Source organism: Lolium rigidum, chromosome 7, assembly GCF_022539505.1.
Source record: "Lolium rigidum isolate FL_2022 chromosome 7, APGP_CSIRO_Lrig_0.1, whole genome shotgun sequence".
Lineage (NCBI taxonomy): Eukaryota > Viridiplantae > Streptophyta > Magnoliopsida > Poales > Poaceae > Lolium > Lolium rigidum.
This window is the reverse complement of record NC_061514.1, coordinates 93,315,555-93,337,926: the sequence shown is the minus strand read 5'-3', so window position 1 is coordinate 93,337,926 and position 22,372 is coordinate 93,315,555. Positions and strand designations below refer to the sequence as shown.

At 47.3% G+C, this 22,372-nt stretch overlaps 2 protein-coding genes across 2 annotated transcripts; one reads left to right on the top strand and one right to left on the bottom strand.

The window, feature by feature from the left end:
* The first annotated feature begins 538 nt into the window (after positions 1–538).
* On the top strand, positions 539–5,588 carry LOC124675214 (replication factor C subunit 4). Its single transcript, XM_047211282.1, has 7 exons — positions 539–715; positions 794–900; positions 1,002–1,103; positions 1,476–1,671; positions 4,702–4,830; positions 4,917–5,111; positions 5,194–5,588. The coding sequence occupies exons 1-7, from the start codon at positions 539–541 to the stop codon at positions 5,299–5,301; spliced, it is 1,014 nt and encodes a 337-aa protein (XP_047067238.1). The 3' UTR covers positions 5,302–5,588.
* A 1,315-nt stretch (positions 5,589–6,903) lies between these two features.
* Positions 6,904–13,907, bottom strand: LOC124671683 (homeobox-leucine zipper protein ROC4-like). Its single transcript, XM_047208027.1, has 10 exons — positions 13,902–13,907; positions 11,338–11,598; positions 11,032–11,252; positions 10,814–10,931; positions 10,036–10,686; positions 9,841–9,942; positions 9,524–9,751; positions 8,562–8,739; positions 8,111–8,481; positions 6,904–7,266 (listed from the first exon to the last, which is right to left on the bottom strand). Exons 1-10 carry the CDS (start codon positions 13,905–13,907, stop codon positions 6,904–6,906), a joined length of 2,499 nt encoding a protein of 832 aa, XP_047063983.1.
* Between the last annotated feature and the right edge of the window lie 8,465 nt (positions 13,908–22,372).

The following is a 22,372-nucleotide window of genomic DNA, read 5'->3' as shown; positions in this document are numbered from 1 at the left end:
GTGGGCGGCGCGGAAGGGCGGCGCAACCGGCAACGTTTCGCCCGAAAACAGCCGGCAGGTTCGCGCCGGAGCCCCAACCCCGAGTACGATCCTGCTCTCCCGCGCGGCGACAACGGTGCCGGTGGCGAGTACTGCGGCGGACGGCGGGGATTGGGGCGGGGCCGTCGCACTAGGGCACCAACGAGGGTGAAAAAAGAAATCAGGTAGAAGCGGTCGATTTTGCTCTCGCTGACTTGCGGGACCGGGTAAGAAATTGAGGACGCTCGCCTCATCCGCCAAGCGTTCGCGGAGACGCAAACCTGACCCAGGTTTACGTCTCCGCGGACGGGCCGATCACTTTGTGTCGCCCCGCTGGAGCAGAGCCCAGACGCATTTCCGATCACGGCGGAAGAAAACGGTCGCTCGCCGATGGAGATGCCCTAAGCCGAAACGAAACCCTCGCGCCGCTGGCCGGGCATTTTCCCCCACTTTCCCACTTTTCCCTCCACAACCCGCGCGGTTTTCCCTCCCTCGGCTCAACCCAACCCAGCCCAGCGCCATGGCCGCCGCCTCCTCCGCCGCCGCCGCCGCCCCGGCCCCCGCCGACACGTACAACATCCCGTGGGTGGAGAAGTACCGCCCCAGCCGCGTCGCGGACGTCGTCGGCAACTCCGACGCCGTCAGCCGCCTCGAGGTCATCGCCCGCGACGGCAACATGCCCAACCTCATCCTCTCCGTAAGCGCCATTTCCTCGAACACCTTCCGCGCGCATCCTCGGGACACCTCAAAACTCACACCTTCTCCTTCCTTCCAGGGGCCTCCGGGGACCGGGAAGACCACGAGCATCCTGGCGCTGGCCCACGAGATGCTCGGGCCCAGCTACCGCGAGGGCGTGCTCGAGCTCAACGCCTCGGACGACAGGTTGCTGCCGCCCGCCGTGACCTGATTTTGCACTGTCGGCTCGTGGCTGTGTGTAGGGATTGGTTGTGTGATGTACTGATGGTCGATCTGTGCGTTTGCAGGGGGCTGGATGTGGTGCGGAACAAGATCAAGATGTTCGCGCAGAAGAAGGTCACGCTGCCGCCTGGACGGCACAAGATCGTCATACTGGACGAGGCTGACAGGTAATGCCACCCCCGGAGCCGGATTGATTTGTGGTCGGCAGTTACCTGAGAATTGAAAGTAGGATGTGTCAGTGACCTTGTTGCTAGTTCATCATCGAACTAGCTATAGGTTGCCATATAGGCAGGGGATACTGCAGAGTCTTGTTCTAGGCCCAGAATGTCAGTACACATCACCAAGAAAAATACACTTCACCTGAATATTACACCAGAAAGTTTATTATAATAGTAACACACAAGGTATAAAAAAGAGACTCACCGTCAACTTTGAATCTGCAGTTGTTGTGAAGGCTTCAAATCATGGATCGAATTGTTGTTACCGACATAGGTAACTATTTTTTAGTTTCTGTTCGGACTAACACATGCTATGTGCAGCATGACAACTGGGGCGCAGCAAGCACTCAGAAGAACCATGGAGATCTATTCCAACACCACAAGATTCGCTCTTGCGTGCAATACTTCATCTAAAATCATTGAACCCATCCAAAGTCGCTGCGCTATTGTCCGGTTCTCGAGGCTTTCAGATCAGGAGATCCTTGGCCGCCTTATGGTTGTGGTGGCAGCTGAGAAGGTAATTTGTTAGCCCCTGTAATCGTAAGGACTTAGAAGTGTGTGTACTTAAACAGCTCCATTCATATCGCCATAATAATCCAAAACATTTACCTAATTTGGACTTATATATTTGATATCCATCGGTATCCGTCTTAACCACTTAAGGCTGCTCATAGTGGAGAGTAACTTAGTCTAGTAACATATGTCATGTTGCTAGTCTAAGTTACTATCTCCATAGTGGGTAGTAACTTAGATGTGGTTTCATGCAATGTGTCATTAATTATGTTGTAGACTCATATTGCTTTGGGATGTGTGATGTTATGGTAACATAGCTAGTTACCACCTCACTCTCTTTTTTCTTTTATTGCCATGCCATGTCACCAAAATGCCTTGAGACGTGTGATGTTACCACCTATGTTACCCCCACTATGAGCAGTCTAAAACCCTTACGGAAAGATCGCATGAGCATTCCCATCTACCTTATCTACCTTAATCTACGGTCCATTTTAAGGTGCTTTCCCATTAAATATTATCCATCTTAAGCCCCTTTCTGACATGTAATCCTGCATATGTAGGTCTGTATTATTTTTGTTCTTCTAATTTTATTTATTTCAAATATCCTCTTCTATTCACTTTTGACCTTTTGCTGTGGTTCTTATATGTGCATAATGACTGTGATGTACATGCATTAATATGATTAGAGCTTATATAAGAGCATGCACATGACTGTCCTGTTCTGCAGTTAAAGGAAAATAAAACTAGCCTTTTTCTGTACAAGAGATATGGCGTAACTTATATAAAGAAGCTTAATTTGTGGTATTATAAAGAAGTATTTCCTAGTTGTAGAGCCAATGCAAAGTGCTGATAGGTAGCTTGCAGTTTAGGGTATGAATACCAATTACCATCAACTAAGTGATATTTGCCGGTGTCCTCCTTTTGTCATTACATAATTTTGTGGCTTCACCACAGCTCTTAATTCTAGGCTTTGCTGCCGATATGATATTTGACCCATCAATGCTCCTGATCCCTAATGTTAAGTAATTGGCCCAGATAAATGTTTTATGCTACTTGAGTGTTCTTGCTCTAGAACTTGCTGTTTTCCAAATCAATTTGTGATTGTACTGTAACTAATCTATGTAGAGTGAATGTTAGTCTGTTACTGTTAACTGATTACGATCCTGTAATCGGATGGTCAGAAAATCACACACTGGGGGTGTGTTTGATTGGGCTTTTGCGGTGGCTTTCTCTGCTTATAAGCCATAAGCCCAACCAAACAGCAAACCCATCGAACACACAAACGGAAAGCCACCGGAAAAATAGCGCACGGGAGAAAGCACGCCAGGAGTTGTTTTTGTGGCTTTGGCTTGGAGTCCTTTCGATTTTGCCCCTAAAGTTGTGGTAATTTACCTGCCTCCTGCCACCCAACTCACGAGGCATCTCCCTGGCCAGTCCCTCTCTCGTGATAGGGTTAGGCGCCGCCAGCCCGCCACCTTCTCCCTGACCATCGGCTAGCTCCCCCCGCCGATGCCAGCTGGCCCCGCCTCTGTAGCAGGTCCCTCCGCCTCCACCCCTCGCGTTAGGCTTCTCGCTGCCATCCCTCGCGTCAGCCTCTGTTCTCGCCGCCGCCACACGTCACTGCAGTTCGAGAAAGGGTGCCACCTCTAGGAAAACTGGTTCGCTCGACTGCCGCTGCTGTCGTCCTCCTCTTTGGTTTCTCCCCCAACCTCTACCTCCTCTCTGATTCCTCCCCGACTGTCGTCATCGTCCACATCAGTTCCTACTGACGGCCGCTGCCCTCCTCTACAGCTGCTCCTCAAGACATTTCCTGCAAATCCAACACCGGAGCTGGAGGAGGGGCATCCTGCCACTGTCCCAAACTGTTTCCAACACCAGGTTGTCCCCTTCCGTTCCTCACTGCAGATCCACCATGGGAGAGTACGCTGTTTGGACCTGTGGAATACTAGCTGATCGTTGATTGCTTTGTCGAAGTTAAGACATTTAGTTTAATTAGGCACATACTCCCTCCATTCTAATTTAGTCTACATTCTAGAGAAAAATGAGACAAACTAGTATTGCATTTATTAGTAGTATTTCTGCTGACTAAAAGCTAGAATGTAGAGTAGTATTTTAGAACAAATTTTGGGACTAGAATGTAGACTATTTCAGAACGGAGGGAGTATGTTGTAAATGACCAAACTTGAGGATTCGCACTTGTGCTCACGGGATGCAAAGTATGGTTTTAAACATTTTGTGAATTAAGTCAGAAAAGTCAATATAACAATTAACAAGATAATATGTCAATTGATCAGGAATTCTATCAAATAATTTATAGATAATCGATCAATTAGTTACAACAACACTATTCATGGCAAGATCAACCTCTAATGAAGTCCATTAAACAATTTGTAAACAATCTCTCATCCACAACCACAATTCAGACAGGGGTATTACGGACATATATCCTCACAACCACAATTCAGACAGCTGCCAGATGGCTTTGGGGCTTTCTCACAGCACAGAGCCCAGAACTGCTTTTCCACAGCACACAGCTCACATCAGCTTTCAGATAAGCCACAGGCCAACCAAACACACCCTGAGCTTGTCCGGTCAGGATAAGTTAACTTAGCTTTAACAAGTACCTGCCTTACTGGTTTACTGAATGTACCTTGATGCTCCGATTGGTTGAGTCTACAGGTGCATATCCTGTTAGTCATCCTAAAATGCTCTTCAATAGACCGAGCTGTTAGATTGAGAAACTTAATATGTCTTGTAAAAAAGATGATTAGTATGGGACCTCAAGGCACTTTTTTACCTGAAAGACTGCCAGCAGGCAACACCCGGCTGCCTTATAAAATTCAATGTTTTCTTTATTTTGCAGCATTGAAACTCATTTGATCATGCCAACACTAGGGATATTTTGCTCGTATTACCTGAATGTTGGTTAAACCTTGAAACTAGGGTCTGATCTAACAGCCCTAAAGGATATGTTGTCTGTTTGTCCTGGGTGCCAGGTCTAAATGTCTAATGTATCTATTCTTGTTCAATGAAGGTCCCTTATGTGCCAGAAGGTCTTGAAGCCATTATTTTTACTGCTGATGGTGACATGAGACAAGCTCTGAACAACTTGCAAGCTACAGTTAGTGGGTTTCGTTTTGTTAATCAAGAAAATGTGTTCAAGGTTGGTACAAAACAAGTTATATCACCATGCATCATCTAAATTCTGCTTTTTTTTCTTCAGTTAACAGTAATAATGAATTTGTTCAGGTATGCGACCAACCACATCCTTTACATGTCAAGAATATAGTGAAAAATGTACTTGATGGAAAGTTTGATGAGGCCTGCTCTGGCCTAAAGCAACTCTATGATCTGGGCTACTCTCCTACTGACATAATCACTACCCTTTTCCGTGTTGTCAAGAACTATGACATGGCTGAATATCTGAAGCTTGAATTCCTGAAGGTAAACACAGTCCTGTTACTTAAGTGGTTGACTGTTCTCAGTTTATCTTGTGTGGGCTAAAATTTCATGTTTATTTACACAGGAAACTGGATTTGCCCACATGAGGATCTGTGATGGTGTTGGGTCGTTCCTTCAGCTTTCTGGCCTTCTGGCTAAGTATGCCCTGGCGAGAGAAACAGCAAAAGAGTAACATTGTGCAGCAGCTCTGATATCAGTTCACAGTGTTGAACGGATTTCTTATTACAACTCTGCCGTGGTATTGTGTAAGATAGTGCTTCACTGGAGTAAACCTAGTTATGTTAATCTAGTGTAGCAGATGTAGCCTGTAGTGATTAGTGAAGACTGAAACAGCTTGCCCAAACATCTGTGGTTCGTCCATTGCTGTATCTGAATTGTTCTGGCCCTGTAGACCGTTGCGCTGCTACCGTACCAGTGTCATAAAAGGAACTATAACTGATCCAAGTCAATTTCATATCATGCTGATGACCTAGCATTGTTAGGAAATGGATCCATCTTTTCTTTCCATGTAATGATTGCCTGAACTTATGAGCAGAGTTAGAGCTACCTTCCCATTTTAGGTGCACCGTGCACCAAAGTTGTTAGAGCATCTCTAGCAGAGCTCCGTAAACCACGCTAGAACTATATTTTTTCGGCCGATTTACGGATTCGGGTCGAAAGTGGTGCAGAACAGAGATTGAACTCGCCGGTCGGCGCGAAAAAAAATTTCAGGGACCCGAAAATTTTTAGACTCGACCCCTATTAATACGCGGTGGCGGACAGGCTGCGCAGCGGCTGCATACGAGCGGCCGATAGCACAGCTGCATACGCGCGTGGCCAAGAGCTGCAGCTAGCAGCTGCAATCAATCTAAAGCTAGCTGCATCGCGCGCGGCCAGCTGCATACGCGCGTGGCCAAGAGCTGCAGCTAGCAGCTGCAATCAATCTAAAGCTAGTATCAATTTCATCTGTAGAGCAAGGTGGAGCGGCAGCAGCAATCACGGTCGTGTCTGGCCGGACCTACGCCTCATTGAGCTATGCGCGACCATCCTCGCCTAATTCTAAGCTCGCGGCTGTAGCCCCAAGCGTGGCCGTTGGTCTGCGCGGGGAGATCTAGGCATCGTTCCGAACACGATGATGATTTTTCAAATATTCCGTACAGCGCGGCCGTTGGTCTGCGCGGGAAGATCTAGGCAGCGTCCCGAACGCGATGATGATTTTTCAAATATTCCGTTTTTCGGTTTTAGTTTACGGGGTATGTTCTACGCAAGCAGTTTTGCAACCCGTAAACACGTTTCGGAAGATTGAACCCGAGTTTTTCGGTTTACACTTTTACAGGCTCTGTTAGAGATGCTCTTACATGACAAAAGAAACTGCGAAGTGATCTGAAAATCTTAGAAGTTAACATAGCAAAGTTGATTCTTTCTAGGAAACAGGTTTGCCAGAGACCACTATCTGAACCTAATACTACCTCAAAAGAAAAGAACTTATGGCATGACGAGCATTGCAATTCTGAGCTCCTACAGAAAGCACCACATGCCGCTGTAACAAAAGCATGGAACAGCTGCCAACAAAAAACTTAGATGACACCTACTCACTACAAATCATAACACCAGCCTCCAACAGTCTTTCCAAAATGAGTCAATACCCGAACCACCACCATTGCTCTGTGCTAAGGACCTGCGCCGCCTGATCCTTACCACCTAGCAAAGGCCACTCCTATTTCGCGGTTCGCTCTTGACTCAGACTCGTCACTGGCTGCTAACTCCAGGCCAAAATGTCTTTCGTCTTCACTAATCAGACATCATTGCACTGCAGCGCCGTCTTGATCCTGTTGATGGTGCAAGAGATTAGGGTCTTCACGGTCTGCACTGACTCCATGGTGAGCTTTCCGGTGGGCTGGCTGCTGTTCACAAGTATCTGGAATGCCACGGTGAGCAACGAGCCGCACGCCTTGTGCTCGTCTCCAGATATGCTAGGCCCGGCAGGAAGAACAACGAAACCGGATGGCAATAGCGCAATCGATCTTGAGTCACCTCCTCCGTCCATGAGAAGGCGCACTGCTGGGATGTCCACCGGGGCGTACACGACCATCGAGCCAGATGCATCTGTGCATGTCTCCTGTAGGATCAGAATGCTGCTGTCCTGTAGGTCTATGGCCTGCACCATGTATGACATTAGGGTTATGCTAGAAATGGAAAATAGAAAGAATAGATACTGTCACACGGAACATGTACGAACACCCTGAATCAAAAACATGACAGAGATTTTTTGCTACTGAAGATGCCTATGGAGACCAGGATATACCGAATAAATGTTCACAGAAACTAGATGGAATTTCACACAGGAACGCAAGTTTGCTACTTGCAAAGAATGTAGACACAAGGATGCCACCTAATCTACTACCTACTTTCAATCTCTTGTTGGTTTTCCTTCTAATACAAAACCATACACATTTGGGTGTGTGCCCCAGGGGGAGGAAATCTCTTGCTGTTTCACATCTCTCCTCCGATAAATACATTCAAATACCTTTGCTAGTTCTATGCTAGTTGAAATTATATGAAACATTTGATATGAAATGCTTTGTACGAGTGTATAGCTGTAGTAAATTTTTAAGCTTGACTGCATGCATCCTGAAAGTACATATAATTTGGTATTGGAATAGAGATGGTAACTGGTAAGTAGTACTAAGGTTGGTGAAAACATCTTATATGTTCTTCACCAATAATATAAATCTCACAAACTTCAGACCATTCATACTTCATCATGCTCATAATTAAACTATGCCTGATCATATCTACACCCTAAACAAACATTCGGAGCACACCACCAAGTTTTAGCCTTTTAGGTATATGTGTTCCTTCTTTATCTGAAAGCCTGGAAGTAAATGGGTTCAGATCTTACATAATTAAAAAGCTTCGTGACTACTAGTCGGTTAAGCATGTGATGTTTCCAGAAAGCAGAGAAGGAGCAGCAACTAGGACGAGCAGTATATAATACTCACATTGGCCTTCAGCAGAGATACAGCGTTGCCATCCTGCTGCCCCTTGGCAATTTTTGTCAACTCCTGCATAGGGCCACTCTTGCTTAGGATGTCCCATTCAGCACGTGTTTCCTCGTTGCACAGGAAGTTGAACAGCCGTTTGGGTGTTACAAGCATCCATACTGATGTGGCAGCACACAGCACCACACCAGGTGGCACCCCTGGTTCATCCACACTCTGCCTTGCCATGACACGCACATCCTCCCCAATGTTGCCTGTGAAGCCATCCAGTTTGCTCCATGCAGCAGATGATGTGCTCACCCCTGCACGGAAGTTGTCCATCATCCTCTGCGCCAACTTCAGCAAGCTCCGTGTTCCATCCACCATGACATCTGTGGAAAATGTAGCACATTGCCTTTTAATTGAAAGGAAGCCTGGCACATAGATGTTGCACGTTGTCATATTTCTGTACCTGATGAGTCTTGCTTCGGTGCTGTGACAGATGGCATGAGAATGTCCAAGCCCTCACACTGGCGCTGTAGTGTCGCGAACCACCGCCCTGCACCAAGGGCGAGGCCAGAACGAAGGAGAGGCCGGTAGAGTTGGTGCACAGAGGATTCATCATATTCTGTATGTTCAATCCATATGACCTGCAGGATTCAGTTGCATCTGTTAGCACATAAGTGCATGAGTGCATGGCCAAACACATTCTCGAGCTGTGCCGTGCAATTCTACTAGGATATATCAGGTACACCTGTGTAACTACCAGTTAGACAGTGCTAACAAATCATGTTTTTTACGTTTTGATGAAATATATTGGCCAAGTTTTGGAACATAAAAAAGAGCAGACAAGTTATAGACTAATTCTATGCAAGATGACCTTCCCACATTGTAACTTGTACTGAATGTTTACATTCGCAATAAACAATCTTACAGTAGGACTGTATTAATTGACACATTACTGTTGCTTGCATCTATACTTAACAAGTGACCAAACATTGAAGGGAAGATAAACAGGAGTCGCACAACAATACTGGAAATGACTGATATAGGAACAGAAGATCTTTCTGCACATGGTCTGGCCTATCTGAAATGGCACACGTCTACAAGAATAGCTGACATATTACATCTTGATCATGCCATTCCTGGAACCTCAAACCATTGGTACATTCCTATTGAAAGCTTGAGCGTGCCCTATGAGTTGTGATACATGTCGATCACCCAATGACAAACTAACCCAACAAATACCACTTCTAGGAGTGGCTTCAGTAGCATAGCTGGTAGTAAACTATGAATGTTTTTGTAGATGAGTTTCCCACGTGCTAACATGGCTATCAATTGCCAACCTAACAGTGCAGATGTTTACGAGGTGAACCACATAAAAGTCTCTTAAGAACATGATGTATACAAGTGAATGGTGATAGGATGGTGTACCTTGCAGAGGCCATTGGCGGTATCTTGCACCACACAACCAGAAGGCAGCCTCCGGCACCTCATGTTTGCAGTGGTGTATTTCACAGCTAGGCCTTGCTCCATCACCAATCCATCAATGGAAACATCCACTACAGCCCACGCACGATCACCCAACTGTTTGCAGAACCTGAGAAAGGTCACCTCCCTAGCAGGGACAAGAGGTGAAAGAACACAAAGCTCTGCCTGCATCTGTTGCAATGATAAGAGGAGACAGTTAGACGCTGCAGTTAACTACAGGATGTGCAGATAGACACTGGATAGTGTTGTTCAACACTCACAAGCAGCAATGCACCATCTCTACTTCCTGCAACTCCAGTCGATATCTCCTCCATGATCGATGATTTGGCGATGATGCACGAGAACATATGGGACCACCGTCTCTGCAGCAAGATATCAAACAGCCAATGTTAAGTTCAGACATGCAGGGAACAGATAGAATATGAAGGGGGCATGTTGGTGAGAGTAGGACAAACCTCATCCATGAGGGTCTCCACAAGCGCAGCACTACTGTCACTGATCACAATGCCGGACTCCCTAGAGGCCTCGGACACAAACCCCGCAGGCCTCGCCCCTGTGATGCACGGCGAGAAGATGTTCAGGTACTCTTCGTGGTTCAGTGTGCCCTTGGCGAGGGAGCCAGGCAAGGGAACACCTGGAGTCCAGAGCGGCTCATCCATATGCGCCATCTTGACGAGCTCATCCATCGCGCTCGCTGCAAGCTTCATCAACACGGACTTGTCAACGCCAGCCTTCGTCATGGCCATTGAGCAGCCGCTGCCAGCAGTGAACTCGGTGACCGTGGAGTTGGCCACTGTGGCCGACGACGGAAGTGAGCCAACACACTCCCCTGGCATCGGTTGTGGCGCCAGGAGGGAGATGGATTTGCCGAGGAGCTTGGAAGCGAGCGCGCAGAAGCGGCTGAGCTCGGCCCTGAGGCTGGCGTTCTGGACGCGCAGGTCCTCTTCCTCCTGCCGGGACGCCGACCCCCGAAGGACCGCCGAGGACGGGTGGGCGCAGCCGCCACACGCCTGGTGCATCATCGCCTCCCGGATGGACGCGTTCTCGGCGCGCAGCTTGTCGTTCTCCATCTGCAGCTGCGCGTTCTCGTCCTGCAGAGCCTCCCTCTTGCAAGATCAACGAACAGAGGGAAGGAAGGAAGCAGGCGTGTCAGGAAGCGCGCGCGCGCATGCAAGCGAGCAGCGCGAAGCGGACGAGGTGAAGGGTTGAGGATAAAGTTGGCTGCTTGCTTACTTTCACATGCGTGCGCCGGTTCTGGAACCAGAACTTGATCTGGATGGGCCTGAGGCCGAGCTTCTTGGCCAGGGCCGCCCGCTGCTTGCCATCTGGGTGGGCGCAGTCCCGGAAGAAGCTGCACCGAAGAACAAACGCACCCACGCACGCATGATCAGTTTAAGCGAGCGAAGCAACGGGAGGAATCGCACGTGTAGGGGGCGAGCAAGGACGCGTACGCTTGGAGCTCCTGGATCTGGTCCGGCGTGTGGCGGCCGTAGGTCGTCCTGTTGCGCTTGCCGGAGCGGCCGAGCTCCGCCGCATCATCGGCGCTGAAGTCGACTCCGGCAGAGACGACGGTGTCGAGGTGGTCTATCCCCGACCGGCTATCGTTCTCCGCCACCGAGGCGCTCCGCTTCACCTTCACGCCGCCGCCGCGGTCACGGCCTGGTCCGTCCGCCTGAAATAAAACCACGCGGAAGAGTGAGGAAACGAGAAAAGGCACGCCTTTCCGTCCCACTCGCAGGGCGGCGCAAAAAAGAGACCAAGACGTTGATAAAGAAGTACGGCGAGGCGCTGCGTACCGGCGGCGAGGACGTGAGGACGCCGGGACCGGCGTCGGAGAGGTAGGGGAACTCCTCCATGTCGGGCGCGGCGCAGCCGTCGTCGTCGTGGAAGAAACCCCAAAAGCTCATAGCCTTTTCGCTTGGCATGATGGGGAGGAGACTGGAGAGGAGGAGAAGGGAGGGCGGCCAGGCCAAGAAGCGCAGGGAGAACTGGGCGTGCTTGTCGAGGGAGGCGGCGCCCTGCGTGTCAACCAGTCTCCCCGTTTTCAACTATCGCAGTCTCCATAAAGTAGGACCGAGCAGAGCAGCGCAGTGGCCTAGGCAGGCTAGTCCCCCGAAAACCTTCGCCGCGAAGACAAAATGGCGAAGCCATGGCGGGATGGATGGGGCAGCCGAAAACCCCGTGGACGGACGGACGACTTGGTCAAACTGGATTTGGGGTTTTGTACCCTTCTCTTGTTGGGGTTTTTGCTGTTGTCAAAAAATTGCACCAACGTTCCAATTTACAAATAGTTGTTCAGGGTGAATTTTCATACCAAAAGTTGCCTGTTGGAGGAGTGGTATAAAAACTAAACATGCGGGTGCAAATTTGTAAAAAAAAGCTTACCATTAAGTCGCATGCGTTATGTGTATTTTGCAGAAACCCCCTGGATATTTTTGAAATCATGTTATTCATTCCTCAAGTGTGTGTACCCCTAGAACCTAGTTTTTTTTTCCAAATTTGCAACCCTAGAGGTAGACTGGGGCGGCGAGCGGCGTGGAGATGGCTAGGCAATGAGTGGCGCGACGGCTGGGCCAGATGGAGCCTACTACATTGAGGGTCAGCAATAGTTGTGCCATCTAGGAGTGTTATGTCGTGCTCGATGCAGGCGGCGCCACCGGCATCGATGGTGATGATGATGATTGGGCTAAGTTTACTAGTGTGGCCTAATAAGACCCACAAGGATTATTGAAGGTACGGATTTTAATTCAATTAGTGTAAAATTTCCTCAATTATTGTGGTAGAATCATCTTACTAAGCTATCAATTGACAACACAAGATTATGGGACATGAGAAACAAAATAAACAATTTAACAACACGTTGTCAACACTGAATTATTAAACCAACACATTATCTTAACACCGACTTACAAACTGATAGTGCTTCTTTGCTCGCTCTTCCTTCATCATCATCATCTTCTTCTTCTTCCCATTTCTGACGATGTTGATCCAATTCTTGATTCTCCACTTAATCATGTACAAAGTGGTAGCCATAATCACATCATGAACTAGTCGTGTCGGCACCATCGTCGGAACCAACTGGGTAGAGCTCTGATAATCACCTACTTCCATTGCTGGATACATCGCCACCTTAGGATGCAACCCGTTGACCCTACGCCGGCAGCTCGGACATGATGTGCATACTTGGTCGACATGCTCATCGACATGGTGGGGCCATTAGTATGAAGTTGGTGGCTAGGATCTATATCAGGGTGTAATATCCCAGAACATAGGACTAACGAAGGGTAGAATTAGAAATGGGATGTGCATTTCATCGCAAAACGGGGGAAATTTTCGCGCTTTATTGTATAAACCTAAGAAGGATCGAGGTTTCTCTCTCGTTGCTATTAGGGTTAGAGCAAGAAGAGTATGATGAATTTCGACATGACTTCTTTTGAAACTTAGGGTTTTGGGAGAGGATTTAGTTTGCATTTCAAATTGAGTTCAAAACAAAGAAGTAATAATTTAACACTATTTAAATGAATTATGAATTCATAATTCAAACACACATCACACTTACATGAATAATTCAAAAGCATCTCAAATTTATACAAATATTTCATAAGTGAATATTAAAGTTACATAATAGCTCATAAAACAAAACTTGAGATTTATTGATATGCACACATAGTTACATTGTCATTACAATATCCATTATACAAGAATTGATGAATAATAAAAGACAGAAAATAAAGATTACATCAATTGAAATTATCCTAAACTAAAATCTTCATCAATCTTCATCTTGTCATTCTCCAATTCTTGATTCATCTTGGGAACCTGCAAAAAAGAAAATAGAAAAATATGTCCAGTACCAAGTGTCATTGACACTTGGCAAGCAAAAGAAATGGAAATGGAGCTGATAAGCTTGGCAGGCAGGGAGCAAGTTCCAACCCAGGACAAGGGGAACAGAACAGCAGTGCACCATTCTGAGCAAGGAGTGGAGCACAAGATAGCACAACACACACACATACATGAGCTGTCGACCAAGGAGTCCAGCATATGGTGCTATAAATAGCACAGTGCTTAGAGATAGGTTGAGTTCACCAGATCATCAGGAAGAAAGCAAGAACTGCTCAAGAACCACCAGTAAAGAATTTCATACATTTATCCAGGGAAACCAAACACCAAAACCCAACCAATCATCCATAGATCTTGGTGACATAAGGAGTAGATCAAACAGGAGCTACGAGGTGAAGGGCTGAGATCATAGCAACCATCCAGAAGCACTGCAACACCACAAAACCACTTTCTAGGAGCTGGAGCAAGGTATACATCATACCTGCATGGATCTCATGATCCAATCCACCATAAGCATGCTCATACACACTTGGTGTGGAGCAGATTGCTCCACTGGGTATATCATTTACCAAGTGATGCCAGGCAGAAGAGGCCAGACCAAGAACTAGAGAATATAGTCACTGGATATGCTTAAGTGCAAGCTATCCATGTCACTAAAACCCTAGAACAGTAGCCAACTAGCTAACGTAGCACCAACTGGTGTGTTAAACCATCAGATACACCCATTTTTCATCAAAAGCATCCACAGGGAATTCACCTAGATGATTCCCAATTGTGGAGTTTGTTCATGTTTTCATAAAACCCACCAAATAGCCAAATAGGATGCAACCAGATGCAGTAGCTAGCTACTGAGGTCACATACTAGCTTAACATACAAACAAAGCCACACATGCAGATTGTCTTCATCACCACATAGGTTTAGACAAGAATATTTATTTCAAAATCATACTGGAATTCATTTAAGCAACAACTTATACAGTTGAATCATAACCAACACATGGTTCATCAAGAATAACTGACAGAAATCAATACATGGCAACAACATGACATGCACAGAAGGATTACTGAAGCAATTGCTTCAGTAATGCCTATCTGGCTACTAAAGCTAATTAACCAAGCATTACTACAAGCTTAAGTAACTCAATTAACCACTAAGCATGCACATAAGCCACTGGTAAAGCACCAATAGCATCTCAAGATATACAAAGTGAGAGATAATCCCCAATAAGCATCACAGACTAACAATTTGGCAACCGGCAAGGTCTGGAGTGTCTAGCCAAAGGCTAGAACAACAACCAAGCAATGTAGAGAGCTAGTCACTAGTATGTGATGATCCAATGGATCAATTGGATCATGTACAAGACACAGGAGCACACCACTAGCAACATAAGTGTCAAGGTAATAGCATAACATGACATCAAGCATCACCAGCAAGCAATTGCATAGCAGCAAACCTAGACAAGCAAGGATATGGCACCAGTAAGCCTAGGCAGCATATCAAGCATGGTACATCATAGCATAGAAGTAGAAAATGGAACAGCACAGCCGGGAGAGGAACAACACAGAGCAGCATATAACATTGGCCAGTGACCAGCAAGGGTTTGGGCTGGCCAGGGCTTGTGTTGAGGAAGGATTCGATGCAAGGAGCAACAGCAGCAATGTCCTGCATGATCCTAGGATCATCAGGAGTCTAGGCGAAGAGAGAAGAAGGGTAGCAGAAGCAAGGAGGTGCATAGGCATGGAGATTAGAGGGAGGAAGACAAAGGAGACTTACCCGCGCCCTGGAAGCAGAAGCTACGACATGGCGAGGCAGTGCCCGCGCGGCTGTAGCAGGTGCAAGACCAGGGAGGACGCCGGTGTTACGCCGACGAAATCCACGAACAACACAGCACCCTGGTGAAAGGATCGTATGCCACACCTAGAGGGGGGGTGAATAGGTGCTAACCAATTTTTAGTTCTTTTTCAATTTAGGCTTGACACAAAGGTAAATTCTCTAGATATGCAACTAAGTGAATTTACCTATATGACAAGATAGGCAACTAAGCAAGATATAGCTACGCAATATAAGAGATAGAATAGGATAGAGGTAACCGAGAGTGGAGCACGCGATGACACGGAGATGATTCCCGTAGTTCCCTTCCTTTGCAAGAAGGTACGTCTACGTTTGGAGGAGTGTGGTTGCTACGAAAGCCAAACCAACATCCACGAAGGCTTCACTCAGATCTCCGGTGAGCAACGCCACGAAGGCCTAGCCCACTTCCACTAAGGCCTTGTTTGGAAACAGTGGATTCCAGTGTTTTGAAGTGTATAATACAACGTGTTTTTGGTGAATACACTTCCGTCACCCAATTCCCTTTCTCCCACCCAATACTCTCACACCATAATACTCTCCATCCAATCCCATCGTTTGGCACACAGGGATTAATCTGATCGCATTTGAACACAAACTGGGAGCAAATGGCATGTTGCATTGTGAAGTAATAAAAATCAAAATTGTATGCCATTACGTTTCACGGGGATTAATCTGATCGCATTTGAACACACCGGAGTGAACGTCAGCCTTCCAACATCCAGGAGGCGACGGCCAGGAAGCGGTCGGGTGGAGCGGCGGTGGCAGGCGGCCTTCAAGGCGGCGGGATCTGGCGGCCGAGGGACTGCAGAGAGGATGGTGGAGGTAGATGGACAGTGGGATCGACCGGCGTCAGGGAGCTCCGCTGCAAGAGCTCGCGCTGCCCCCGCGAGACGGCGAGAGGTCGCTCCGCCGCCGCGAGTGTAAAAACGCGTCGCCCACCTCGCGTCCGGAATACCCGTCAACCCGACGTGTATTTGGATTTTCTCTCGGGCTTACACGCCTCAATACCGGGCTGCCAAATGGGCTGTAGCGGGTATTTCCGAGTAACAGGCTGGGCCGGTAATATACACGCGAATACCCCTAGAACCCGGGCTGCCAAACGAGGCCTAAGGGATTTCCTCGAGGCGGAAACCGGGCCTTTACAAGGTTCTTGGGGAACACATCCACAACTGAATTGGAGGCTCCCAAATCTGTAACAATACAACAATCAACAACAACACATCAACACAAATCAACTAGGGAACCAAATAGGAACACTAGCATGAGATCCTTCAAACAAATGAGGGGGAAATGAAAAACGCTTCGGTGAGGATGTAGATCGGTGTCTTCTCCTTCGAATCTCCAAAGATCAAGAGCTTTGGTTGGGGGGGGGGGAAGGAGATCTTGCAAATCTTGTGTTCTTGAGGTGGCTCTAATGGTGGTGAAGCTTGGCAGATTTTTCTTGCAATGATTGAGCGGCTTGTCCCTTTGGAGAAGAGAGCTATTTATATGATTGGAGCTCTCAGATCTGACCGTTGGGGCGAAATCCACTAACACCGGAAGTTCCGCCCAGGAGGGCCGAAAGTTCCGGCTGGCACCGAAAGTACCGGCCAGGAGGGCCGGAACTTCCGCCAGGAAGATTCTTCGTCAGATGACCTGGTCAACAAAGATTGGGGCGGAACTAGGGCGGAACTTCCGGCGACCGGAAGTTCCGGCCAAGTTCCGGAATTCCGAGAAAACCATACTGGACATGTCTGAGCCACAATTCGACATTTCCGGAACTTGCCCGGAAGTTGGGCGGAAGTTCCGCTGACCGGAACTTTCGGCCAACTTCACCGGAACTTCCGGTCAGGGAACAGAAACAGCAAACAGAACTGCGCTGAAGGGCCTCTGCAGGAAGCAACAGGGCGGAACTTCCGCCTGCAGGGGCCGGAACTTCCGCCAGAAACAAAAAGGCCTTCAGAACTTCAGAACAGCCATACCATTTCACCGATCAAATATATTTCTCGAAAACTTGTACCTGACTACATCAACACACATAAATATATACTTAGTGTTGACATCAAACACACAAAACCCAAAAGGGCGGGAAATGTTCTTTCAATCTCCCCCTTTTTGGTGTTTGATGACAACACAAGTATTTGCAAGGAATGAATAATGTAAACCAACACAAGTATTTACAAGTATCTAGAGGAGCTCCCCCTAGATATGAGCATTGGTACATAAGAAGCTCCCCCTAAATCTTGCATCCGTCTTCCATGGGTTAGCAATACAACATAGTGATAAACATATGGATAAGAAGATCATGCACACATAGATAACCATGGAAGACTCACATACGGAGTTTACCATACACATAGATAAGGTTCCAAACACATCGATAGAGTTTACAAGCCAAATAAACTAAGAACATAGTTCGACACCACAAGGATAAATAGAATCACAAGCGATAAAAAACAAAGCCAACACGAGCTTGTGACTCCCCCATGCAAATACCCAACGGAGAGCAACCTAATAAGGTCTCACTCTCCCCCTTTGGCACCAAGGCACCAAAAAGGGAAAGGAGAAACTACACGCCCCAAGGGTCGGCGTTAGCCCAGCCGGGAGGGAGATCCGATGGAGCGCCGGGGTAGGGTGGAGTGTGAGGAGGAGACTCGATCTCGAGACCATCTGGAGGGAGAGGCACACCATGCTGAGAAACCCACTCGGCCTCCAGAGTGATATTCTCCTCGGATCCGGGAGGAGACACTTCCACATCAAGAGCCCTCATGATGCTCTTCTGACGAACCCGAGACTTCTTGGCTTCTGCATGCTGCTGATACTGACGGTGATTGACTGCAGGGGTGAGGCAAAAGATCTGACGCATGCGGCGAGCAAGCAAAGACGCCCAGCTAGGTGGCTTCTCAACCATGGGAGGAACATCTTCAATGGGCGAGTTGTGGCGCTTGGTCCTCAGAACCTTCACTTCATGGGATGTGATGTTGAGAGGAATAGAGTGAAGGAGGGTACTCTCACAAGTATCAACCCAAGTGTCCTCAATGAGCTTCATAATGTACGGAGCAAACGAGGGAAGCTTCTTCTCCATCACACATGACCACATCTCATGGTAGATGTAGTCCATCACATCAAGCTTCTCACCGGTGCCCTTCTTAGCAAAGGAGTTTGCCATTAGATCCACCTCATATAGATGTAACTCATCAAGGTTGCCACCCTTTGGTCCAATGGTTTCCCGGTATACTCTAAGCATAATGTCCCAAGTAGGGAGAAGATCCGCACTCTTGCCCGGAATACCCCAACCTTTGATGTAGAGGTGCTCCAAGACTTCCCTTGTTTGAGCAAATGAACTATCATGGCACCTCCAACCATTTGCATCTATGCCCGGGTAGCGAGGGTATCCAAGGGCACTTCCAAACTTTGCCAAGTTAGACTCAAGGAGCCTTTCATGAGACATCCACCGGAATGTTCTAGCTTCATCTGATTCAAAGTGGACGGTGGCATAGAATTGTTGAATCAACCCGATATCATAATCCTTGTTGAGCTCCATAATGGGATAGAGCCCAAACTCACCACACATAGCATAGGCTTCTTGAAAGTACCTAGAAGCGGCCATCTTTCCGGTGTCAATGGCATGTTGAGGGGCTACCCCCTTCTTGAATGGCACATACACCTCATAGAAAATCTCCTCTTGAGTCTTGTTGTGGAACCGCTTATCCCCAACCCTATTGCTCCGAGGGGTGAGGTAAGGGTTCATGTCACGGAGCTCCTTGTACTCAAGATACTGCATGTTCTTCACGGATACATGGATATTCTTGCCTCTAACTGCGGGTGTCTTCTGCCTTTGAGCAGATTGCTGACGAGCGGTGAGCTTGGATGGTCTAGTTTGCTCAAGTTCTTCCTCAATCTCATCCACATGACCCTTGCCTCTCTTCTTGGAACCACCTGGGATGGAATCAACATGATAGGAATGATAAATGAGTGCACACTAGCAAGGAGGCCAAAACCAGAGCCTGCACAGGATATTGAGTAACAACAGAAAATTTTTCCAGGCCGGAAGTTCCGATGAGAACCGGCGGAAGTTCCGCCCGGGGCGAAAGTTCCGACGTGCAGAGCCGGAACTTCCGGCTGTTCGAAAACAGCAGCAGTTTCTCACCAGATCTGCGCCAATGGCTTGGTGAACCGCATTACCACAACATCCTATGCAAGATCTAGTAAAGGAAAGGCATCTAGAGATGTTCTACCATAGCTTTGCCTAGAGTATGCCCTATAGTTCATCTAGTGAGGTCTACCCACACATAGAGAGGGAGAGGGCACAAACCGGGGGGAGCCATGGAGGAGGAGAGGGAGGGGATGCCAATCCACGGAGCCGATCCGGCGGAGGTCGCCGGAGGAGGGAGATCCGACCGGAGGGAGGTGCAGCCGCCACAGGGAGAGAGAAGCCTTCAAACAGATCTTGGATGGGGAAAAGTGAGGGGGCAGGAACTGCCTCCCCATTCCCGACCAGATAAGTAGTGGGATCGTAAGGGCGGAAGTTCCGCTCGTTGGAGCCGGAACTTCCGGTCCCTCAGAAACCACACCCACTGATCAGGTTCGGCGGGCGAGAACCGGCGAGAAGATTCCAGCCGGAAGTACCGGTCGAAACGACCAGGAGCTTCCGTGTAACGAAAAACCGTGTCGGGAACGGGTTTTGACGAGAAAGTGGTGCACCGGAGAGGGAAGAGGATATGGCTTAGATGAGATAGGCTTAGGACGGATGCGCCAAAGCTGTGAGATGGTACATGATCACTCATTTTTGCAAATAATGCAAATGAAGGCCAAAAGTGAGTGATTTCCCATAAACAAGGAGATGTCAATAAAAACCAATGAAGATCCAGATAACTCCAACTCTTCACAAAGAAGAGTGTGGTGGCCTAGGCCACCATATATGAGTGTTATGGTATGGCACCGCGAAGATATATCTTGGGTCCAAACCAATACTCATCATTGAAGCTCACATATCAACATATGATATAACGAGAATGAAATCTTTAATGTTGGCATTATGGGGGAGGGATAGCTCAATAATTTAAACCGCACTCCCCCTATTTCCATGCCCACATCTAAACCAAATAAAGTTTTGAGACAAAGGTGTGTTTGCAAGATGGTCAGGCTATACTCCTTGAATCAATGATATTTAGCTCATTCCTCAAATAAGAGAACCTTGCTTCATCAAGAGGCTTCGTGAATATATCGGCAAGTTGATCTTTGGTAGGAACATAGATAAGCTCAATATCACCACGGGCAACATGATCCCTAATGAAATGATTCCGGATCTCAATATGCTTCGTTCTTGAATGTTGCACCGGATTATAGGCAATCTTGATGGCACTTTCATTGTCACATAATAGAGGCACTTTGTCACAAATGACACCGTATTCCTTTAAAGTTTGCCTCATCCATAACAATTGAGTGCATCCACTTGTGGCGGCAACATATTCGGCTTCGGCGGTGGAGAGAGATATACACTTTTGCTTCTTAGAAGACCAACACACCAAGGACCTACCAAGGAATTGGCAAGCCCCGGAAGTTGATTTCCTATCATCCTTGTCACCCGCCCAATCCTCATCGGTATAACCATTGAGAATAAAACTTGAGCCTTTGGGGTACCAAATACCATATCTTGGGGTATCAACCAAATAGCGAAAGATTCTTTTGAGAGCCATCATGTGGCTCTCCTTAGGAGAAGCTTGATACCTTGCACACACACCAACACTCAACACTTTTTCGGTCTAGATGCACAACGGTAAAGCAAGGATCCAATCATGGAGCGATATACCTTTTGATCCACCTCTTTACCATTGGGATCTAGTGCAAGATGACATTTGGTAACCATAGGAGTGGCCACACCCTTCAACTCGGTCATCTTGAACCTCTTGAGCATGTCTTGGAGATATTTTGCTTGGTTGATGAAGGTTCCTTCCCTCAATTGCTTGATCTCAAAACCAAGGAAGAACTTCATCTCTCCCATCATAGACATCTCAAACCTATCGGTCATAAGCTTTGAGAATTCATCATTGAAAGATTTGTTAGTAGAGCCAAAGATAATATCATCAACATATAATTGGCAAACGAAAAGCTCCCCATTGACCCTCTTAGTAAAAAGAGTGGGATCGATTAGCCCAACATCAAATCCACGGTCTACCAATAATTCTTTAAGGTGCTCATACCAAGCTCTAGGAGCTTGTTTGAGACCATAAAGAGCTTTATCAAGCTTGTAGACATGATTAGGAAAGTTGAGATCCTCGAACCCCGGGGTTGCTTAACATAAACCTCTTCATGCAAAGGACCATTAAGAAAAGCACTTTTCACATCCATTTGTTGTAACTTAAAGTTATGATGTGATGCATAAGCAAGAAGGATACGGATGGACTCAAGGCGAGCCACGGGAGCATAGGTTTCTCCAAAGTCAATTCCCTCAACTTGAGAGAACCCTTGAGCCACCAACCTTGCCTTGTTCCTCACAACATTTCCAAACTCATCTTGCTTGTTCTTGAATATCCATTTAGTGCCTATAACATTGCGGCACTCCTTTGGCTTCTCTACTAAGGACCATACTTTGTTGCGCTTTAAGTTGTTGAGTTCTTCGTGCATAGCTTCCAACCAATCCGAATCTTCAAGGGCTTCAAATACTTTCTTGGGTTCCACTAAGGAGATATAAGCATGATGATTGCTAAAGTTAGCCAATTGCCTTCTTGTGGAAACCTTTGCCCTTACATCACCAAGAACCTTGTCATGTGTGTGTTCAAGACGCTCAAGTTGCCTTTCTCTTCTTGCTAGACGACGGGCCTCGATATCCTCCTTGGTTCTACTTGGCCTTGGAGGTGTCACTTGATCAACTTGATCTTTTGGGTCCCCGTCTTGACCTTCAACTTGAGCTTCCTCAATTTCTTGAGGTTGCTCATCCTCATGTGCTTGATCTTGAACAATATTCGGAGAATGAAAAGAGTTGATTGGATCCACATTGGAGCCATCATGAATGCTTGGTTGATCTTGTCCTTGATCTTGCACACAAGAGGGAGGGTCTTGTTCTTGTTCTTGGCTTGGTGCATCATTTGCTTCACTAGATGGGGTTTGTTGATGTTGAG

Bases quoted from the DNA above. Each gene is read 5' to 3' on its own strand.
- LOC124671683 (XM_047208027.1), bottom strand. The intron at 9,943-10,035 runs GTTTGTCCTACT...ATCTTGCTGCAG, and splicing joins TGGAGACCCTCATGGATGAG to AGACGGTGGTCCCATATGTT. The intron at 7,267-8,110 runs GTGAGTATTATA...TACATGGTGCAG, and splicing joins TATCTCTGCTGAAGGCCAAT to GCCATAGACCTACAGGACAG.
- LOC124675214 (XM_047211282.1), top strand. From the start codon at position 539: ATGGCCGCCGCCTCCTCCGCCGCCGCCGCCGCCCCGGCCCCCGCCGAC. The intron at 1,672-4,701 runs GTAATTTGTTAG...TGTTCAATGAAG, and splicing joins TTGTGGTGGCAGCTGAGAAG to GTCCCTTATGTGCCAGAAGG. The intron at 5,112-5,193 runs GTAAACACAGTC...TTATTTACACAG, and splicing joins TGAAGCTTGAATTCCTGAAG to GAAACTGGATTTGCCCACAT.